Raw genomic sequence first — 23715 nt, 5'->3', positions numbered from 1 at the left:
AGGGTTGCAACCTGGTTCCAGGCAGTTCAGGAAAATGGTGCAGGTTGCAGAGAAAAGACATGGAGCTTTTTGAGGAGCTGAGATAAATTAAGGGAAAACAGGCCAGTCTAATAAGGCACTAAAATGTTCTGAGCAGAGAGGAAAGGTAGAGTGAACAGAAGCAGAGAATGTATTATTGTGGTGGAAATTGCACGTCCTTTCTGCAGAGGACGTTAATCACCGAAGTATCCAATCTGGATAATGGGAACAGCCTCCCCTTCCCCTCCGTGTGAAGGAAAAATCAATTTGGGAAATGCTATAGATTAGAAGATGCCTCACCCTTCCATCTATCCTCCCTCCCCCCCAATTTTCTCCACTGTGAGTTTTTTTCTTTCTCGTTCTTCTCTCCCGCGGATTGCTGCTTAGCCCATCAAAAGCGACATTAGTGCATTTTGACATTGATTTCCTGATGCTTGAATCTTCTCTCCAGCTCTGGTTTCTTCTCACGGATGCAGTCATTTTCCTTTGCAAGCTATATACAAATATCTGCCCCAGCAAAATTTGGTTGATAATGAAAAGCTGTGGTGGGTTTTTCTTCTCCGTTGATTTAGCTTTAACTGCTGTATAATTTGATTGCAAAAAAAATCCCTTTTTCATCTTCAGACTTCTCTGCCTGTCTGGCTTCTGGAGGTGGATCATCTTGAAGATCCTAAATATGAGATTATGAATATTGGGATGCTCTCAAGGGAGGGGGCAAGAATGCAGTGTAAAATAAGCCAGTACAAAAGGAATGTGGAGTTCTTCATAACCAAGAGAGATGTTCATTTAGTCAGTATGTGGGGTTGCTTTGTGAATCCAGCTGTAGTGAACTTGTAGGAGAAAGGAAGCCATTTGTGATTTGCTTGCATGTTAAAGATCCAAAGATGGGTTCCCAAGTGTTTTTGTCCAGAGCTAACATGATCTGAATGGTTCAGCCACAGTCTCTTGCATACCTGACTGTGGAAGCAACAAGTCCACCCACCAGTGTCTGCTGCAGCTGTTACTTACAGTTTACAGCTTACTTACCCCAAATTGAAAGAGATGACTCAGTAGCTCAAACCTTATTAGGAACTGTTGACACCCTTTGAAGCACATTTTGACCTTTGATGTGCTGCCTGAATATGGCTGTTTAGTGAAAGTAATGGGTAGCTGGGATATTGTAATTTGCCCTGAGCGAGGGATGTTTGAGAAGTAGAGAGAGACCGGCACTCAGTGGTAGGGCATGTACTTTACATGCAGAAGTTCCCAAGTTCAGTCCTGGGCTAGACAGGCCCACGGAATGTCTCAGCAATAAGACAACTTAATGTGTTCATAAACAAGAGATTTTTTTGGTGGGGTGGGGGAGAAGAGAGGAAATGGCTGGTCTCCCAAGAGAGAGAGAATAGTGCAGGCCACAATTACATGTGCAAGTAGAGGATGAGGGTATTATGGTATGTACTACATCTGCTTGCTTTTATCTAATGCAGCTAATTCTTCATTCTCATAAATGCCAGATTTGCTAAAAAGCCTCCAGTTCTGGTCCAGCTTGATCAGGAAGATCTGCCTGAGCCTTTGCGGGGGGGGGGGGGGCAGGTTTGCCTCTCCTTGTCAGTGGTGTTACTCAATATGAAATATGACTTTGAGTGGGAAGAAAACAAGAGCTAACCAGGGGTGCCATGCCCAGCAGGGATTAGAGTGACAATGGCTTTCTCTTGCAGTTTCATTCTCTTTCATCTTAAAAGGGAAGAAAGCCACACAGCCAAAGCTGCAGAAAAAGTGTATGTGTGTGTGTGTATGCGTTGTGTGTGCCAGCCGAGAGCCAGGACCTTCCAGAAACAGGAAGCTGCTTAACATATTTATTGATATCAAATGGATGTTAATTGAGTTCTAGGAACTCTAAGATTTGATGCAGAGTTCAAAGTGATTTTTGTGTGTCTGTGTGGGTGGGTGGTGTTGATGATGGGGGGGGAATGTTCAAAAAAGAAATCGGCCTCCAGGAAGAATGAGAATACTGGGGGAGGGGAGGTAGGATTTCAAGCCTGGTTTACTGGTTGTGTAAACTGGGAGAATTATTTGGTTGAGAGGAAAAACAGAGATCCCTAAATGTTGTTTTTTAAAAAAAATGTAAGCTAATTTAAGAGCAAGAAACAGCAGCAGGATAGAAGTGTGCATGTTTGGAATGGAATAAATTTTGAGTTGGTAGTACTCATCAGTGAAAGCACCATTAGATTGATGGGTAAGGGTGGAAGGGGTAAATGTTGTGATTTTGCGCCTTTAAAAAACAAAGAAACAAACACTGGCAAAAACTCCAATGTTGTTATTTTCTCCACCTCAACCATAAACTAGAGCTATGAACAAAGTTCAAGTTCAGTGGCACCTCTAAGACCAACAAAGTTTAATTCTGGGTATAAACTTTCATGTGCATGCACACTTCTTCAGATACAGTGAAGCAGATTTCCTCAAGCCTTACATATAGGTAGAGAGAGGATGGAGGTTAGTTGCCAGAAAGGGCTAGTTAAAGATGCAATAAGTAACCAAGTACAGTTGAGACTGAATTAAAGCAGTTGGTAAGACCTGTGAATGGCAGCAAATTGTTATACAAATACAAGAGTTAAGAAACAGATGCGAGAACTAAGTTTGAGTCCAGTGGCACTTTCAAGACCAAAAAGTTCAATGATGGGTATAAGTGAGAATTGAGAGACTTAGCATGTGTAGATGCACACTTCTTCAGATAAGCTGAAGCAGATTTCCTCAACTGTTACATATAGGGGTGTTTGGGGGCAGGGTTAGTTGCCAGGAAGGGCTCATTAGAGTCAAGATGTATAAATACAACTAAGAGTGGAATAGCAGTTAGTAATATCTGTAAATAGCAGCAAATTAGCATACAGATAATAAAAGAATTAACAACAGATGTGAGAACTAAGTTTGAGTCTAGTCGCACCTTTAAGACCAACAAAGTTTAATTCTTGGTACAAGAAGAAACTGAGTGATATAGTGAGATAAGACCTGGATACCTCTGTTACACCTTGGGGGGTTCCATTGCCCTGAGTGTTGTAATAACTTGTAATTCAGTCATCTCCCATTCCAGTCTGCTTCTGAAATTCCTTCGCAATAAAACAGCTACTTTGAGGTCCCTCATTGAGCACTTTGGAAGGTTGAAATGTTCTCTTACAGGTTTCTCAGTTTTGTGGTTCTTGATATCAATTTGTGTCTATTTATCCTTTGCGTAGAGTTTGATGTGTTTGCCCTATGGAGAGAACTAAAGGGCATTGTGGGCATATACAATGTTAGAAGATGAACAAACCTGAGATGCTGTAGTTGATGTTGTTAGAGCTATGAAATAATTTCAAGCAAGATCTTCTTTGTAATCTCTGTGCTTCACACTGATGGGATATAATGTGTCTGCGCTGATACTGATTTTTGCACCCTTCCCAGCTACCATGTGCAGAGGCTCCACCATCCGTGCCCATTGGGATGGGCATGAGGATCCTGCAAGTTCTTTTCTGACCATCACACGGATAGGATCTCCCTCTCACCTCTTGTCAATGTTTATCTTTTTTCAAACCTTTTCACCGCATTTACACTGCAGACATTCCTTCCACATAGAGAGCGTGACTATTTTAGTGGGTCCTCCTCCCTTTCCCCTCCCTTTGGGGGGAGGGGAGAACCTGGACCCAAACATTCCTTGCATCCTCTCTGGTACACCACTGCATGAAAAAACTTTGGGGCTGTTTTAAGTGGTGTACCACCAGATGGCCATGCGCTTTGTCTTTTTTGCCTTGGGGAATCTTACCTCCCAGAGACTTGCACACATTGCACAAGATTCTTAAAACAAACACGTAGAAACAGGGCTGCCAGATTGCACACGGACCTCCTGGAAGCTGCCCTCACCGCTCCTAAGATGGCTGTCTCACAGGACAATTCAGGACACGCCTCAACATCGACCCCATCAACATCGACTCCCATGCAGGCAGCTCTAGCTCTGTCTGATGTCGACCAGTTGGTGATGAAACGCCCGACCCCAGCCTCCTATTCAGACACTTTCACTTCTGCTAAAAAATGCAGGGAGGCCAAAAAGCACAAACGGGACAAGGAAAAACAGAAGATCGAAAAGTCCTCACCACCTTCCTGAGAAACCTGCCTCACCTCGCCATGTTCCAGAGCCCCTGTTGGTTCTGCCAATCCAGCTTCCTCGACTTACTAATCCAACAAGTCCCATAGCCCAAAAGTCTCACTCATGGGGGACTCTTTTCTCTGACTCCGAAATTGACTTGACCCTACAAACGTTGCACTCTCTCTTGTCGGGCTCAGAAAACAGCCCCTCTACTTGTCCAGCTCATTCGGACTGTACTTTAGACATCCCCAAACACCCATTGACCCCAGCACCTAAATCTTCCATGTCGATGCCGCTGGATGATTGGAACCTACCATCACCACCACATTGGGACCAGCGTCAGTGGCAATACTACCCCATGCTTTTGGCTTTTCCATGGCTCCCTTGACCGCCACTGGACTGGGACACTCATTCCATGGCCTCCTGCCATTCCTAAATTGTGACCCTACACTGTGACCCAAAGTCGACACTAGAGTCTCTGCCATCGGAGCCCATTCCGAAACCACCGGTGCAACCTCCAGGCTAAAAACTACACCTCAACCATCTTCGGACCTCTCCCAGGAGGAAGCTTTGTCCTCCCATTCTGAGTGGGAATCTGACAACGCCACTTCTGAGCCTCCCAACAAAGACACCAAACCATCTTCCCTCCGGCAGCTAACAGAGAACTTTCTGGTCTTGCCCTCGGAAGATCTTCGAGCCTACGGGGACTTTATTAAACATATGGCTCATACCCTTGCACTACTGACTACTCAACCTCAACTGATGATAACCGACACAGTCTTCAACACAGTGCAAAGGGATGCCTCCGGCCTGGTGGCCCTTCCTGTGATGTCAGTCCTCCTGCAAGCAACGAAAGCACCCTGGCCAAATCTGCCTCGACACCAATAGCATCTTGTAGGATTGACCACATGTACAAGATCCAGGAAACCAATGCTGGTTCTCTCTTTACATGCCCAAAGCCCAATTCTGTGGTTGTAACATCTTCCTCAAAAACCAAACATATCCATTCTACTTTATCAGACAAGAAGGGAAAGAAGCTTGACTTGCTGGGATGCAAGTTCTACTCGGCAGGAGCTCTAGGCATCAAGACCACAAACTATGCAGCTTGTATGAGAGACTATCAATACGCTCTGTAGGAGCGACTGACAGACATCTTGACCTCCTTGCCCAAGGACAAGCATCAAAAGGGTAAATGCATACAGAGAAGAGGGTATGCTAGTGGCAAAATACCAGGTGAACGCAACAAAGCACTCTTTGGATGTTTTCTCCAAAACACTAACATTCACCGTCTCTCTCTTGGTTACTCACCACTGCCCTCCTTCAGGACACCAGAACTCTGGTGGAAGACCTTTCCTTCAAAGGTGAAGGGTTGTTTAGCTCCATAACTGACACACTCTTACAGGACCTCAGTAAAAGCATCAAGACTTTCTGGAATCTGGGCATCTCCACCTCATCCAGATCTGGGAAACAAAAGACTTGGACCAAGCCATGGTCTCTAAAATCATTTGGCAAATTCTCACCAGAGCAACCTTGGTCACCGAGATCCTCCCATGGATCCAAGCAAAAATTCTCCCCATTGCCATCACAACAGAGCAGATCCAATACAAATCACTCCCTTTTGGCATATCCACTGTCCTATGCATCTTTACCAAAATGCTTACCTGTAACTGATGATCTTCAAGTGGTCATCTGTGCATTCACACTACCCACCCTCCTTCCCCACTGCCATAGGTCCTCCTCTAGGGGCTTTCAGCAGTCAGAAGGAACTGGCAGGATCCTTGTGCCTGTCCCAGTGGGCATATGCGGTGGAGCCCCTGTGCTCGACGTGAAAATCCTTTACCTAGGCTTTGAAGTACTGATCAGGATTGGCACAGGCACACTGTATCTCATCAGAGTGAATGCACAGATGACCACTCAACAATCATCAGTTACAGGTAAACAACCTGTTTTTCTCTGTTGGTGATGGAAAGTGCCCTCAAGCTGGTTTAAGGCAACCCTGTGGGGTTTTCAAGGCAAGATATTCAAAATTGATTTGCCATTGCCTGCTTGTGTGTCATGGTCCTGGTCTTTGTCGGAGGTCTCCCATACGAATTCTAGCCAGAGCCAACTCTGTTCAGCTCCCAAGACCTGACAAGATCAGGATGGCCTAGGCTAACCAGGTCAGGGCTGGCCTCGGTATCTGTAAAAGGAGACCGTGGAAACCTGGTTCAAAAGCAAAGTGGGCACCAGTACAGTAACGGTATTTAATGCATATATGGCTCCAGATTAGGTTTATAATCCTACTGTTTATGATCAGAAATTAGTTTCTTGTGGGCCTCTCTACAAAGTACACATTTGTCTTTGTGGTGAGATTCAGAATTTGCAAAGGGAAATGTTTTTGGCTTGCCAGAATCTGACTGGCTTAACATGGGAACTGCTCTGGTCTTCTGAGACTTGGGGTCTTGACTGCTGTTTGCTCTGAAGAAGGTGCTGATGAAAGTGGATATTGCTGAAAGGTTTGTGATTCTGTTCAAAAGAAAATATGCTGGAAAGATACGGCTTGGTGTTCTCTTTGGTGTGTGTGTGTGTTGGAGTGTTCCTTATCTGAGACATCTGCTATGTAGACAAATGGGGGGGGGGGGCTGTATGCATCACGTGGGCTGCAAGTTACAGAAGTACAGAATTAGTACTACATCATGACAAGCAAACATTCCTTTTCCTAGAAGTACCTGGAGTTAGCTTGGCCAGCTCCTGTGCATCCAGAATTTTGTAAGATGTTTCAGGTCAAATGACGGGGTCATGGCATTCTGTCTGGCTGGAGCCCCGGTATCTTTCTTTAGAAGTACTAGCTGGGTAGTTGTGTTAGTCCATAGCAACAAAACAGATTTTAGAAATGAATCCTTTTGGTGAACTAGAGCCGTTCACAGTATCCAGGCTGCCAGGCACACGTCCCCGGTGCCTGAGCCCAGTCTCAGCTGTCAACTTGGAATTGCCCCCTTCCTTTTTGATCAAGGAATGGGTTCCCTTCCAACAGGCAAAGCTTGAAGAAGTCACAAAGCAAAGCCTGGAAGCCTCATCTGCTGATTTGTCAGCTTCAGTGGGTTCAGATCCTAGCTGGGCCCTTTCTCCTCTCCCCCTCCCCCTCGTAGTTCGTCAGGGTCTCAGCTGTTAATTACCTTTGCCTGTCAGCCTTGCCTGCTAATCTGCTATCACTGAGTGGGAAGCAGGAGGTCAGACAACAAAGGTGACACTGTCACACTGTGCCTCTTGTCATCTCCAAGCCAGATTAGTTTCATTGACTAACTCCTGGCTGAATACCGCCAGTTAATTATAACGATCACAAACCCTCCCATTTTAAAGCCACACAGCGAGAATTAAGGGTTCTGAAGTAAGACTTTAGCTTCATTAATTGCCCAGCTCTTTGTGATGGTATTGATTGATAAGGCTCTCCGTGGTGAGTAATGGCTTCCCAGCTCAGAGGGGATTAAGCCTGCTAATTGTTGTCGGCCTCGTGCTGACAAGATAGACTTCAGTGGGTGTCAAATCCATATCGGTGGCTTCCTTTGTCATGAGCAGCATCCGTGCTGCTGCTCTCGAGAATAAAGTAATGTGCAATAACCTAGGAATAATTAATAAGGTATCGTAGCTAGCGGCACTGTATCTGCCCTTCTTTGTCGGGTTTTCCAATGCATTCCCTGATTCTCCTCTTCTTCCCTCTTGCCCATGGTATTTCTCATTGCCCCCCTTCCCCCCAATAAAGATGTAGACTTGGAGAGAGCACATTTTTTCAACCCATTCAAAGTCTAAAGACAACACCAGTGTTCTGAGTTTCACAGAGCCATTACAGCAGGGGAAATTAATATTCAGAGCACAAAAGGGTGAAATGTGCTCCTGCATGTCCATTTTTATGTTTCTTGTTGCTGTTTCAGTGGGCAAAAGGCAAGCTAGTTAGATTGTAAGCCTAGGGAGAAGGGGCCTGTCCTGGAGGGGGCTTAATACTGTTTCCACCAGTGGGATTTTGTGTTATTATTATTCATTGTGAGTTGTTCCTGCTGGTAACTTTGACCCAAGCTTGAATTCTTAGAAGGATGTATTCATACTGGCCACAGTTTCATGTATGCTAAATGCTCTTTTTGCCTGTTGCAGAGTTCTATGCAACTTGAAAAATAGCAGCTTCTGTAAGCTCCTGGTTGACCTCAATCAAAGTTAGTGGTGCCATGCCTGACTATTGTTCAACCATTATCACTTGACCTTGACACAGTAAATTCAACCATCACTGTAGTCCAGTGTTCCCCTCCAACTGATTCAGCACTTTAGAGGCTGCAACGTACGTGTCCTGAAAAGTTAAGATGAAGATGGGTGGAGGGTGATGATCAAAAACGTGACAAAACTAGTCAGTCAGTTCATGGCCACTGTGTCACCATCAGGAAATTGCTTTTTAAAACACACACACTATGGTTGTCATTTGATTTGAATGTCCAATGCTTGAACACACATAAACATGTCCTTCTCTTGATGGTTTTTCATGGTAACAATTTGCATTGAGGACCGCAAGGAAACTGTCATAAGGACACCCTAGTTAGCATCCTGTTTGTATTTCTGCTCCCGCCACTCTTTTCTGTATGTATGGCACTTTTAATTCCATTCCTGTGGCTCTGCTTTTCCCTTGCAAATATCAGCAGCATCCCTAGGGAGGGTATAATTTAAAATACAGATGTATTATGCAAATTACAGCAAAGCCTTGCCCAAGGGTTAAGAGAGAGTTGTTCTGTTTACCCAAATGTCCATCTCCTGGCATGGTTCCTCAGTCACAGCAGACTTTGAAGGCTCAGCTTTGGATAGGTTGTTTTTTTTAAAAAACTGATGTTTCTTAAAAGAACATGCTTGCTGCCTTTAATCCTCATGCTCTGGGTTTTATGTGGAGCGATACAACTATACTGGGTGGCATCTAAGTTTGACTTTTTTCAATACCATAGCATCACAAGGATATCTTCACACCATTGGCCTGTTAGCGAAAGTAATCGCCTTGCAGCTTTTCCTTTGACCTTCACTAGTTTCCTGCTCTGACATCTGTTCTTGCAACCTGAAGGGGTGTTCAGATTATTTCATGTGTCACAAGGCCACTCCCACAGTAATTCTGCTTTCTCAAAGCCTAATATGTGACAGTGTCGCACAGCAGGGGACCAGGAAGACCCTTCTACTGATTGCCACCATTCTGGTAAAGGTCTGTCTGGGAGGTCCCAGAGCACCCACCTGATCCCTTTCTTCTTCCTTAACAAAACATATTTTTATTTGTGACCAAAGACATGAAGGGAGCCAGGCAGTATAACAAGTTTATTGTAAGTGCTCAAAATAAGTGGTTTGTAAAAACTTCTAGTGCAGAAGTTAATATGAAAACACTAAAGGTTCGTGCAAAGACATAAAAGTCCTGAGGTGACTAGCTATATGTTCCATTCCTCTAATCCCAAACAGACTCACCACTCTTTGAGTAAGGGAACCCTCCTGCTGCAGCCTGTCTCCAGCTCAGCCTTTCCAGAGAGAACACACTTCTCTTTCTAGCTAGTGTTATTTATTTATTTATTCGATTTATATCCCGCCCTCCACACCAAGGCAGGCTCAGGGCGGCTTTCCTCCCAGGTCCCACCCCTCTGGGCAAGTTTTCCCTGCAAAACTATTGTCCACCCAATCAGAGGGACAGAAGGGATCCTGGGAAATGTAGGTCCTGTAGCTACTCTGATAACAGGCTTCCCTGTAGTCTATAAACCTCACTAGGCCTAGGATTATGACAGATGGTTGTTAGAGATTTTTGAGTAGGAATCTAGCACGTTATGCAAGCCCATTGTGGAAGAAGTGTGCAGCAATTGGTTGTATCATTATGTCTGATCACAGAATAGAAGTGGGGAAGTTTAACTTGTAATTTGAGAATAGTCGAATCTTAGCTATGACCTGCTGAGTCAGACCTGCAGTTTTATCTGGCCTCTGGAGGCCACTGTTTTCGATTCAGGTGTAGTAAGTTTTTTCCACTTGGAAAATGTTTCTCAGCAGCGGAGACATTCCACACTTTGATGTTAGTCCTTGAGTTTTGTGTGTTAAGCCCCAGCACACCTGAACACATACACTTGACAACTGTGATGCCCTCACTGCTATTCTAGAGCTTAACTACATTTAACAAAACGAACGTTTAGCTTCTGGATCACTACTAGTCCCCAAAATTACATAAGCCATTCATGATCTAGCAGATGGGAAATTTACTATATTTTTGTTCAGACCTAAGACAAGTGCCATTTGAAATTCAGTGCAAAATGTTTCTTAGAAAAGGGATTCTCAGTGAATCTTTGATCTGAGCACAATAGAGAAGTGCCTGGCTACTTGTAGTCCTTTCTTTGTACAAGCCACCTGGAATGTAGTTGGGAATTGAAAATATTTACCTAAATAAGCCATGTGTGCACTTGTGTGTTTTGGTGCCTCTGAATAATGTTTAGGAAGGGAGGAAGTCAGTCTGTTGATCTGGAGTTGTACAAAGACTTCCAATCTCATTTCTCTCTTTCATTTTTTAAGGCTCTTCAATAAGCAGTGAGTCTTCTCCAGTCTCCTCACCAGCCACCAACCACAGCTCCCCTGCAAGCACTCCGAAACGAGGACCAATGGGACCTCTCATCGTCCCACCGGGAGGGCACACTGTGCCGAGCACACCTCCAGTGGTTACCATTGCACCCACCAAAACTGTGAATGGCGTCTGGAGAAGTGAAGGACGGCAGGTAATGTACAAACCCCAATTCCTACATCGGTATGTGTGTCTTCTTGCAGGCTTCAGGTAGATATAGAGAAGAAAAAGGCAAACCCAAGTATGGGAGTAGGCTGCCTGGGGCAGACACTGAGAGTTGAACTGAGGAAAATTCCCCTTCCCTGACAAAATAAGATACACCCTTCCAACCTGTAATCTATTAATTAAAAACATATTTTATTTTATTTTATTACATTTATATCCTGCCCTCCCCTGACAGGCTCAGGGCGGCTTTTCTCTCTTGATGACAAGATAGAACACTGCCTGCTGTTTCAAGATAGGAAAGGGCCTGTTACGGTTTGATGCCCCAAGTTGGAGAGAAGGCCATTGCCAAGCTAAAGTACTATGAGGAAGAGCATGGCTACACTTGCCGTTTGCTTGGGGTACTACAGCTGTGCTGCAGTTGACTGGGATCCTGCAGGATGTGTCTGCCTGCCCAGAGTCTCCACAAATTCAGAGGCTGGATCTAGTCAGCCTCTTAATTCAACTCTACCCAGTTCCACTCCTTGTTATAGCCTTCATCCAACATGGCTGTTGTGCAAGTCTTCCCAGCAGGAGCCATTCCTCACCAGTGGGAAAGCTGGCTGGATCTAGCTCAGTGAATGCAAGCTGTGTCAGCAGAACAGCGTGCAGAAGTGGCTGAAGTTTCAGACTGTCATTTGTATGTTAACAAAATTACTATCATTGTGATAGATGTGTGGAGGGAATGCTGCCAGGACTCATGGAGGGCACAGTGTAGGGAGAAGACACCACAGTGCCCTACGGGGGAATCCCTGGCTGTTAGGGCCAGGCCACATAGTGGAAGAGCTGAAGGAGATCAGGAGCCGCAAGTGCTGAAGTAGTCTTTCTCTATAGGAATGGATGACATTCGCTTCTAGGGCAGATTCAGCTTTCACTACATCAGAAACTGCAAGTGCTGAAGTTTTCTTTCTGTAGGAATGGATGACATCCGCTTCTATGGCAGAAAGAAAAGAAGAGCACTTGGAGATACAAGGAAGAGGCTCCCTACTCCTGTTGAACTCAGGCAATGAGAATGAAATTTGTGACTATTTTCACAATTCTGCCCTTCACCTGCATAGTTTCTTGATCGCGCTAGAATGCAATGGAACATTGGGAGTGCAAGATAGGTACTGAGAGTGGCATGGCAGAAGGTACCAAATTCTGCACAGTGCTGATGGGTCAAAACGGTGGCAGTTCCACAGTGCTCCTGCCACAGGTCTCCCAGTGTTCTCTGCAGCTGCAGAGAACAGACTGAATGAGTTGGGGCACTACCCTTAATTCAGTACAAAAGGCTTTCCTACTTCAAGCCACAAGAGCTTATTGATCACACAGAATGAGGGCTGCATATCTTAACATCTATGGGAACAAAGCATCATGTTGTATCTGCAGCACATCTACATCAAGCAAGAGCATCTAGAGGTGTCAAGAGAGGGCAAATGTCCCCTATAACCATGGCACATAGGCCATCCTCTCCCGCCCGCTGTTGCCATTGCTCAAGCAGCCTGGCTGCACTTGCTGCCTGCATTTCTCTCTCACTCTTCCCCCTTTACTCACATGCAGATGGCAGCAGGGAGTGGAAGCATTTGCTAATTAAGAATCATTGTTAGTGGTTATCCTCCCCTTGTATTTTACCCAGGCTTCCCAGCGGGATCTCGGCTCTTGGAAATACTAATTAAACCACAAAGAGAAAGGAGGGAGGGGGAAGGGAAAGGAGGACCCCTGATGCTTGGAAGAAGTGCAGCTGATGCCCCAGCAGAGAGAAACACACACACAAACATCAGCACAACCCCAAGCTCTGTTCCTGCTCGAAATTTTTCCCAGCCTGCTCTGTAATACTGCCAGCCACATTCATGTACGTTGCGGTCTCCTTTTTAAAAAAATGAACCTTTTTATTTAAAAAAACAGTTTAACCAAGTGTGGCTTATTGCTCTGCATCTCTGCATGGTGCACTGAGACACAGTTGTAATTATGGTCATGTCCTGTGAGTGCAATGGGCTTTAAAGTGCTAGGAGGGGCGAGGCATGAGAAAAGAGGCCTTTCCCTTCTCCTGATCATTATAATTGGCAGCTCCTTGGTCTCTTACATGAGTATGAGAACATATTGTGTAGGAGGCCCAGAAGCTTCCAAGCTCACTGCTTGGGAGAAGAGAAAGACCTCTTTTCTTGTGCCTTGCCCCTGCTAGTACTTTAAAGCCCATTTCTCCACTCCTTGGGATTCACTTTGGGCCTTTGATTATAAGAACAGGCCTTTTTATACCTCCCTGCTGATTCCTGTTTGCTGAGATGATTTTCATGTAGCACCTATAAACATAAATCCATTTTACTCTTGAATGTAAATTTGGTGAACCTGTCCAGAATCCAGCTGGATTTCCCTGCAGCTTACAGTTGCTTTCATCTTTTTTGATGGATTTGGTCCCACTCACCTCTGCTAAACTCCAGCATGCTTGAAGAAAACACACTGCTGCCTCTGGAATATTCTACAACCCTTGAGAAAAGCCAGTAATATTTCTGCTCCAACCGTTTAGAGCTAATGAAGCTCTAATGCCACCAGGGAGCGCTCTGAGTAGAGAGAAACCAGGGCTGACTCACCAGATGATGCGGCCTATCCATCCTAGTACAAAACCCTCGATTGAAGCCTTAATTCTTTTTTGGTGGATGGAGAGAACAGAGCACAGCAACTTGGTTAAATAGGAGAGGGGCGTATAGAGGAAAAGAGATGAGGTGCTCCGAGCTCAGAAATGCTAAAATCAAAGTGGCAGCTTGCTGCTGGCGCCAATCCATCAGCGGTTAGCATTTTTGAAAGATAATATGGAGTCTCTTGAAAGGCCAAGTGGAATGAAGAATTGTCTGTTTTAAAGCTAATAGGGCATGTCCTGTGGTCTCCCTGGCAGAGATTGCACACTAATCACTAGAGAATGACTGATCTTCCCCTTCCCTCGCTTCTTCCAGCCCCTCCCCAGCCGATTTATGGAACTCTTTCCTTTCCTCATTGCAGCCACGCTGCAAGCCACTGCAGCATATCAAATACATTGCCAGTTTGGCTTCGCAGCATCCTCAGAACTGCTGTTGTCTTTTCTTGAGTAGGTATTGCACAAATCAGTTCTAGGCATGCAAAAAGTATTGCGTGTCAGCTTGGGCCAGTGGTCCAACTAGTCCGGCACAGCTTACCTTCACTGGCAAGTGCGCTCCAGGGACTTGAGAAGTCTCTACTAGAATCCAAACAGGCTAAAATAGAACTGGGGAAAGGGGGTCTTTTAAAAAAAAGAAGAAGAATGCTGCGCCCTCACCTGTGTGGTCATACAAATCAGTTGTCTTGCATCACTACCATCATTGTAAATAAAGGAGAGAGGATAGACCTGCTGTCCCCTCATTCTTCATGCTCCTTGTTGTTAGATGCTGAAGTATTATTCCATATCATCTTTCTTCAAAGGCATGTGTCTGCTGCCTAGGAGCACAGCTCTTTGCTGATGCTGCTTTCTGTGAAGGGTTTGGCTCTGTTTCCTGTGCGCCTCCAATGAAATGCTTGACTAACCTGTTTATTTTATGGCCGCTATCAAAAGGCTAGTGGATTTATATTTGCGGTGCTTTTTCAGGCTCCATAGGCATCTGTATCCTCCCAGGATGATTAATGGCTCTGGAAACAAAGCAGCCAGTAAATCTAAAGGCAGGAGAAAACATGGGGCTGGCTTCCCTTCTGCTGTTCTCCTTCCTCATTATAGTCAGGCTTGGCGTAAGTGGACCGCACGCAGCATGCTTGCCACCCATCTCGAAGATCTTTGTGCATATGCAAATCGAGCCTTTTACAGGCCAAGGGAAGACACTGTCCCTGCATTTCAGCAAGCCCCCTTCATTGGCCTCTTTTCCTTGATGCAGAAGTCAAGGGGAGGACCATTCAATACAGTCCCCTTTTGCTGTGAGCTCAACTGTTTTGTTCTTGTTTCATTGTCACTGTCTTCTGTTGCCCTCCCCCCCCAACCCCCATGCATCCAGAGAAGGTCAGGGCTTGCTCGCTAGCTGTGGAAAAGGGCCGGATGTATGGTGCTTCAGGCGCGTGCAGCGTTCTGAGAGCGAACAGATGTTCCTGCTCATTAAAAATTCCAATCAGCAGGCCCATCTCTTTGAATTAATTATGGCCGATGTATCTTCTGAAGAGATTATGAAAGTCTTGAGGAGCTCTCAGCTGCTTGCTGAGTGTTTGTTGTGGTGGTATTTAGTAAATATACTTGACAGATAGAGGCAGTTCTCCCTGTGGCACCTGGCACGGAGCTCTTTAATCCTTATCTGCTGCGTGTGTGTTTTAAGGTGTCACTCTGTGGTGACACCATGATGGATGGTACATCTTACAAAGGACAATCTATGCAAAACAGAGCTGGATCCTCTAGCTTTAGATGCAGGCCCTAAGATGCTGTTTGTAATGTAAAGTTACTGGAAAGTTCTTCCTACTGCTTTGAACAGTTAGAACTCCAGGGTAGAACCACAGAGTATATTTCCTTTTGGTTGAAAATGCTGGGGACTAGTAGTGTCTCTGTACATTTTTGTACTTATAAATATGTACAAGCAGCACATAGTGGAAGGCAGTGGCAAAACTGCTGAACTGTCTCGCATTCCTAAAGCAAAAGAGGGGACCCCTGCAGCCCCCAACCCCCTGTTGCTACTGGTTCAGCTGCCAGCTTGAACTCATATTTCTCCGGGCCTGTGTCCAACTTCAAACTGCACAACTTCACTGTCATTGTTTCAGTGTCCCTTCTATTGGCTGGAGTGTGTCACCTTCCAAAAGCTGGGGAGGAAGGGGGAGAGAATTCCAGTTGTGAGCATTAACCGATCATCCTTGATAGCTGTCTAGCAATCCACTTAATACATGATGGTCTCAGAGTAGCCAAACCAGTTTCAAAAATATAAACAGCATGGGAGGAGGAATGGGAACAGAATTGTCAAGTTTGAACTCTTTCAGTGAAAGATTTGGTTCTTTGCCGTGGCGGATAGTTGCTGATGTTTAGATGGATACAGACAGGTGCACAGACTGGCTCAGAAAGTTACAAATACTTGGATGCACCCTTAGTAGTATTTGGCAGCATGCTGGACCAGGGCATTGCTGAGTGATTCCCTTATTTAATTAATTTATTTATTTATGGGTCTTAAGGTCTTCTAGCTTCTCATTGAGCTCCTAACCCCTATAGTGTCTCTTTGGGCTGATACCTTGGCAGATGATTGATTGATTGATTGATTTAATGACCTGCCTTTCTTCTTGACTCAAGGCAGCTATACGACTCTTGATAGATCAGGGAGTTAGCTGAGGGCCTTAAATGGAGTAGGCTCATGCGGAGCCTGTCTGGCATTATGCAGAATGATGGGGTGAAGCTGGGTGCCGTGAGGGAATCCAAGTAGTTTGAAGAGAGGAATGCAGCAATCATGGTGACACAATATAATCATGTTCTAAATGGGAACCAGTGGCCACTGGTTTAGCTTCTTTCCCATTGAAAAACAAACTTTGCCTTAAAAGTGAAGAATGGTTCTTGGGAAACCTCAGTCTGTACCTAGATCCAGATTGCATGCGTGTGGTGAACACGGAGATACCTGAAGTTCCATGAGTTTTGCAGCAGAAATCTGAACTTCAGTCTGATGTGTATGAACTCAACACGCCATTGACTGCACCAAGGAGGATCCCGATTCTGTTGAGCAGATACTTTGAGAACAGGCATCGAATGAGAAGAACAGGCAGGATGAAAGGGTCAGTGCTCTGATTTGACTCCTTTTGACATCTGTAAACTGTTTTTCTACCTCGGCATACATCCAGGGTGCTGCTGAGCAGAGCTTCCCTCCTGCTGCTCCCTCAAAGCCATTAGAAGGTTTTTATCCTTTTAAAGGGGCCAGGGAGAGCTTTCAAGGACCACTTGGCTCCCTGCCAGGCAAACTATGCTTTAAACAGACCAAAGTGACTTGCGGGCTCGGCAAAGGCTTCCACTACTGGATTTTTAATATCTTGTGTGGCCTAGCTGGTCAATACCCAGTAGCCAGGCCTGGAACTTTGCAGTGCCTCTGGGAGGGGTTGGGGGGGAATATTTCACCAAATGGGGTTTCCTTCCAAATGTAAGCAAGGAGAAGCCCATCAAACAAGTTCTTGTCAGCCATTCAGGGCCATTAGGTGGTTAATATTTTATCACTCGGTTTCATCTTGGAGGGAGTGTCTGCTGATATGCATTTAGTTGGTTGGGTACCCTTCAGTTAGCTCTGTTGTTAAGCTCTTGTGCCCAGGTGGCTGTTGCTAAACTCGTTTCTTTTTACTGTTGACAGTTTTACTGCCCTTCTTGTCTGGTAATACCTTGTTGAGCAATTAAGGTTCACATGAGCATAAGTGAGATTTTGAAGTGGAGAAGGTGCAAACAGGCAGTGTGGATGGGGCTTGCTTGGAGCCTGGGTTCTGTCATTGCCTGATTCTCTTTAAATGCCAGGCTGATTTCCTATCAGGTTTGATGTTTTTCTTGTCTTTAGAAATGAAGCACTACTTGTGAGACAGTAGATGGAGCCCTGCTTTCCTATTCCGATATGACTCGTGATCATAGCTTTGTTTGTTTGCCTCTGAGTGAAATTGGATATGATGAAGTTTTCATTGGATATTCAGGCTTGGGGAACTGGCTTCAAATCTCAGTTAAGCCACACTTTTTCCATAGCATTTGCTGAGACGCTTCCTTTTTGCTTTTGTTTCCTGTGTATTTGAATGTAAGACTCTTGAGGAAGCCCAATGACCCTTGGAATCAGCTGTAGGGATTTTTCATTGTCCATATTATTACAGTTGGGTTGAAATCATATTTATTTATTTCATTTATACCCTACCTTTCTACCTAAAAAGGTAAAGGTAGTCCCCTGTGAAAGCACCAGTCGTTTCTGACTCTGGGGCGACGTTACATCACGATGTTTTCATAGCACTTTTTAATGGGGTGGTTTGCCATTGCCTTCCCCAGTCATCTACACTTTCCCCCCAGCAAGCTGGGGACTCCTTTGAGCGACCTCGGAAGGATGGAAGGCTGAGTCAACCTCGAGCTGGCTACCTGAAAACCCCGCATCCTCCGGGGATCGAACTCAGGTCGTGAGCAGAGCTTGGACTGCAATATTGCAGCTTACCACTCTGCACCACAGGGCTCCTACCTTTCTACCTAGGAGACCCTAAGTGGATTACATTGTTCTCTTCTCTGCTTTATCCTCACAATAACTATACAGGGTAGGTTAGGCTAAGTGTGTGTGGCTGATCCAATGTCACCCAGCAAACTTATGTGGCTATGTAGGTTTGAACTTGGTTGTCTCCCAGATCCTAGTCCAACACTCTAACTACTACATATCGGCATACAGTAGAAACCATTCTACTGTAGGATTTGCAACCAAAACATGTTGTTAGACAACTCTAGTATCAGACCAATGTTGGTGGCATATTCGTGACCTACTTTAATAGTTGTGCCAGTATTATTTATTGTGAGCTTGGCATGATTGTTAAACAATGAGAAAATTAAAATGTGCACATATTTAATGAGATAATGTAAGGAATAAAGATATTTCTCTGGTAAGGACTGGGCATCTTCACTTGAGCTTCATAGACGTCTGGCAGCTGGTGAACATATTTTCTGTTTCTCCTGCATGCATCTGTGTAGGCTTCCTTCTAAAGCTTTGGCCCTGGGATGAGGCCTCAAAAGGTTCATCCTTGTGGCTTGGAGGAGACCATCTTGGGGCTATCCAATATCTTACTACATGGCATCAAGTAGAGTGGATGTGTTGCCACACTAGTGGAAGCTGACTGAAAACGCTGCCACAGATTCTAGTTTAAAGATGGTTTCTGCAACTCACTGGTGTTTGCCCAGGCAGATTGTCTTTAGTCTGGAGATGCTGGGCGTTGAAGCCATCATGAGATTCCCAAACCAGATGCTGTTTTCTCTCCCCCTTGTTTTTCTTCCTGTGTTTTGCCAGAATACCAACGATAGTAAAAGGAAAGCAGCTGCCTGCACAGCTGATGCTTGGGCTGGCCACTTCAGGGAATGACTGGTCACAGACTGGTCTGCTCTGCCCCAGTGGCGGTGCCAGCTTCCTAATGCCCTCTGTTGCTCTTCACACATGCATTGCTATTGCCAGGATACCCAACACTGCATGAAAGCAGCTGCCATTCCTGATAATGCCAGACTTAGTCTAGGAATGGCTGGCTCAGCCTCTTTTTTCCAGAGGAAAAGTCAGGGAGAGCTTCATCTCATCCAAATACAGGACAGTTTCTTCCTTCTCAGTACCAAATGCCTATTTCTAGTATGAGATAGAACCTCCCCCCCCCCCCCCCAGTACATACACTGGACCCAAAGAAAAGCCCTGCTGGATCAAGTGGAAGGTCTACCTAGTGCAACATCCTGTTTCAAACAGTAGTTTGCCATACACCTCTGTGAAGTCCACAAGAAGACCATGCGGGTAAGAATCATGCTCTGATGTTTGTCTCCCTAGATATTGAGAAAGATATGCCTCTGAACAACCAGATTCCATTTCGCTAATGAGGTTCAGCAATGTTTCATCTCCATGAATTTGTTTCTTACCCTTATTAAAAGGGAGGGGCTGTGGCTTGCATTTGCTTGGCATGCGGAAGGTCGCAGGTTCAGTCCCTGCCATCTCCAGTTGAAAGATCAGTAGGACATGTGAAAGCCCTTTGCTTGAGACCCTCAATGGGCTGCAGGTTTGATTCAGTATAAGGTAAGATGGAAGTTCCAGATACGTCAACCTTTTCTCTTGAAAAGGTATTCCCTCTGATTATTTTGGAGTTCAGTGACTCGGAGTTACTTTCAGGACCGGGCTGAGCAGTCTTACAATCAGTTGCTAGAGTTGGGATCTCCGAACAGGACTCGAAGCGAGATTTGAGCTTGTGGTAGAGTGCTGCAAGCAGGAGACCACAAAGGTCACTATTTAGAAACAGGTCAGGCCAATCCAGAGGATTTGTAGCCTCTGCAGTTGGTCTGTTTTGTGTACCCTTTTATTTCTTGAATCTTGAGCATGCTTTTAGTCCCTGGTGGCTCACAGTTTGAGAGCCTAGAGCACAGGACAAATGTAAGTCATGCAAGAACATATTTTAAACTGTACTAGATTGTTTTCTGCTAAGCAGGAGGATTAAAAAAGAAGGTAGGGTACTAGATTTGAACTTTTGTGCATACTCTGGTAACATTTTGAATCTTGTTTTTTCAGCTTTAAAACATTCCCTAATATGACCCAAAAAATGCATATTTCCCCAATCTCTTAAGAAAGGGTAACTAGAACTTTCTAAGTCATTCTTGGACAAGGAACAGAGCTTGCCTCTTGCATGAGCGTATAGATTTTTGTATCAAGCAAAACGCATTGGATCTAGCAGAACAGGTTTATGACTCACTATCATCTCTGAATCTCAATAAGGCTACGTCATATTGTCCAGTTCTCTGCATCTTCTCCCTTTCCCCTTCTGATTTTCCTTACATCTTTATTTCTCGTTGCATTTGGATCAGAATCTGATCCCAGTGAAACCAAAGACTTACTGTTCAGCTTTGAGCAAGTCACTGTTTCTCTTAGTTGGTTAGAAAATGGGAATAGAGGCAGGCTAGCCTGATCTTGTCACATCTCAGAACTTAAGCAGGGTGGGAGACCACCAAGGAAGTCCAGGGTTGCTATGCAGAGGCAGGCAATGGCAAACCGCCTCTGTACATCTCTTGCTTGAAAACCCTACAGTGTCACCATCAGTCACCTGCGACTTGACAGCATTTTCTGTCATCTTAGCTTTAGAATAATAAGGATTGTAAAATGCCTTGGAAATGAAAATCACTGACGTTTTTTCTTTATAGCCACAACAGTACTTCCTGACCATCACTATTCTAGTCATCCTGTATAGCTTGCAGGAGTGTTACCCATGACAGAAAGCTGCAACATGGGAGGAAGTTATTGGATGATTGGATGTTATTGGATGATTGGAAAGTAGGTAATGTGTAGATTTTCTTCCTCAGCAACTGATAGTTACTGAATTTGCATCTGGCCAGACACAGCTATGCTGTTGATGTTTCCTCTAGTTTTCCTAAGAGGCGCTGCAGGGTTATTGTTGATCTTCCTTTTCTCTTTTAGCAAGAAGCTGGATCTCGGAGCAGCGGAGGAAACAGCAGCACTAGCAGCAGGGACCGCCTGATTGCTGAAGCACCCCTACCCCAGGAGAAGGCCAGTGGCCCAACAGTCCCGTCTCACTTGCTTGGGACGCCTTATTCCTTTGGGATCCCACCAAACTCCATTGTTCAGGACTCCCGCTTTCCACCTCTTAAGTAAGTGATGTTTCACATTGTGTACAAAGGGAGGAGGTGACAGTTGTGCATTGGTGAGATGGTCCCTGCCTTCCCAACGTGACCTCATGTTGGATCCTGTGCAAAATTTCCACCTGTGTTAGAGCCTCTTGTACGAACGTTAGCGAAAGACCATGGCAGCTCTTGTACGAACGTTAGCAAAAGACCATGGCAGCTGCTTGTGTTCAGTGTTATTCCGTTTGCATTTCTGCTTGTGCAAGATCTTGTGTAACCAATTTCTGGGCACTATAATGTAGAGTGTTGCATATGATCTTGTGGGAAAGGAACAGAGTGAAGTCTGTTTATGTTTTTGCTTGGCATCACTGTATCTGGCTCAGGCCGATGTCTTGAGAGCTGATCTCTGGTATTCATAGGGCCTCTCTGTGAAATCAGAGCATGCCTAAATGCACTTCAGCTATTTCACAGGGGATGGGACGGTGGCTCAGTGGTAGAGCATCTGCTTGGGAAGCAGAAGGTCCCAGGTTCAGTCCCTGGCATCTCCAAAAAAGGGTCCAGGCAAATAGGTGTGAAAAACCTCAGCTTGAGACCCTGGAGAGCCACTGCCAGTCTGAGAAGACAATACTGACTTTGATGGACCGAGGGTCTGATTCAGTATAAGGCAGCTTCATATGTTCATGTTCACAATACTTCTGCAAGTCTGTTTTCAGTTAAAATTGTGTTAATAGACTGGAAGAGTTTGAGAACCAGTGAAAGCGTGCGAGAGCCAGTGTGGGTATAGTGATGGAGGTGATGGATTGGAATCTGGGAGACCCAGTTTTTGATCCCTCCTATGCCATGGAAGCTCGAAGGTTTATCTTAGGCCAGTCGCACACTCTCAGTCTAATCTAATGAAGTAAATAAATAGGAGAGTTGCTTTAGAGGGATAGCTGTTTCATTGTTCACCTAACTGTTGCCTTTCGCTAACTGTTTGGAGTTGGCGGAGATAACAGTCTTTAAATAACTTGGAGATACATTCAACTTAAAGATAGGGTCACAAAGTAATGAGGTGTTTTTTGTGTTTGGGCATGGTTGTGGGGGAATGTTCGCTGCTGTTGGTCATTTTTGTCTGCTCAGCCTAAGGTGCAAGAATACCGTCTCTTGATTACTGTGAATGTCCTGAATTCCATTTCTGCTTGTCTCCTCCTTTCACACAGCAGTCTTCAGCGGCCTGTTCACCATGTGGTGCCTCCCAGTGCAGTCGCAGAAGATTATTTGCGGAGCTTCCGGCCTTATCATACAGCTGAAGAGCTCCGCATGTCCTCCTTACCTCCCATTGCTCTAGATCCAGCCACTGCTGCTGCATATTACCACCCCAGCTATCTGGCTCATCATCCTTTTCCTCACCCAGCATTCAGGTAAGAGCTATAGACCTTGATCCAGCTGCTTGTCACTTCACTGCTCGCTTTACTTGGGAGCCAGAATTTGAATCCAAGCAATTCAGGCAGTTACCCAAGCACCAACTGCTAAGTAGCAGGCCTGGCCCACAGTGGAGGGCTCTGAGGGCTTTTAGTACAGCTGCAATAAAGCGCAACAGGCAGCCACTTAAAGCACCAGCAGGACTCCTAATGCTGGCCCACTAATTTGTTCCTTGAATGGAGCCCTGTTGAGCTGTGCCTGCCTCTGCCCAGCTTCTCTTGTGCCCTGGTCAGCAAGACATGCTGCATCTGTGCAAGGTTCAGATCTGGCAAAAGACTTGCAGCACAAATGTCTTTAAGAGAGTCCCTGGGGAACCTCAGACTGTCTTCAGCTTTTGTCCTCTGTAAATGTGCGGTGAGTTCAGAACTCCATATATGAATTGTCGTAGCGTTTGTGCATGCATTGAGGGAGGTGAGGCATTTACTCTCTTCACTTTTTTTTCCTCCTCCCAAAAGCTGCTCACATGCCTCTGATTTCAGGAGTGTCTCAGGCTAGTAGCACGGTAGGTGGGAACTGCCCACACCTGATACTGGTGTTCCCTCTAAGCTGAGTTAGCATGAGCCAGCTCACACCTTTTTGTCTTAGCACAGGAAAAATGGCCCCAGAGCACACTAATTGATGCAGTAGCTCACAACTTTAGTGCCAGTAGCTCACAAAATAGAATTTTTGCTCACAAGATTCCACAGCTTAGAGGGAACATTGCCTGATTGATACATGTCCAAAACTTTCACAAACAGCTGACAGCCATATAGGGTATAAGGGCTTATATTTCTGTGTTCCCTTTGTAGATTTTGGTGAATGAAGCATCTGTTTCTTAAAGCCCAAGAACTGTGCTGAGGGCCCATGAGGGTCTCCAATCCACTTCCTGATTACTTTTTCATAGCTCACAACTAGCTACACCTCTTTTTTTCCAGGATGGATGATTCCTACTGCCTGTCAGCTCTGCGTTCACCTTTCTATCCAATTCCAACTCCCAGTTCACTCCCACCCCTTCATCCATCAGCAATGCACCTACACCTGTCTGGAGTGAGATACCCCACTGAACTGTCTCATTCGTCTCTCTCCGCCCTTCAGTCTGAACGCATCTCCAGCTTGACCGCAGAAAGGTAAAGGAATATA

At 45.2% G+C, this 23715-nt stretch overlaps 1 protein-coding gene across 7 annotated transcripts in view; it reads left to right on the top strand.

Annotated features, from left to right (window-relative positions):
- GSE1 (Gse1 coiled-coil protein) overlaps nt 1–23715 on the top strand; it is a 592607-nt gene that overhangs the window by 549463 nt on the left and 19429 nt on the right. For 5 of the 7 annotated variants that reach the window (XM_060254206.1, XM_060254204.1, XM_060254207.1 and 2 more), the window contains 4 exons: nt 10649–10848; nt 20972–21162; nt 22335–22535; nt 23511–23702. In XM_060254206.1, the coding sequence (XP_060110189.1) occupies nt 10649–10848; nt 20972–21162; nt 22335–22535; nt 23511–23702 (784 nt within the window). Of the gene's footprint in view, nt 1–10648; nt 10849–14516; nt 14652–20971; nt 21163–22334; nt 22536–23510; nt 23703–23715 lie in introns of those variants that run through there. The other 2 variants (XM_060254205.1, XM_060254210.1) reach the window with 2 other exon arrangements.

The sequence above is a fragment of the Heteronotia binoei genome, chromosome 14, assembly GCF_032191835.1.
Source record: "Heteronotia binoei isolate CCM8104 ecotype False Entrance Well chromosome 14, APGP_CSIRO_Hbin_v1, whole genome shotgun sequence".
NCBI lineage: Eukaryota > Metazoa > Chordata > Lepidosauria > Squamata > Gekkonidae > Heteronotia > Heteronotia binoei.
The sequence above is the reverse complement of the archived record's forward strand: the minus strand, read 5'-3'. Positions and strand labels throughout refer to the sequence as shown.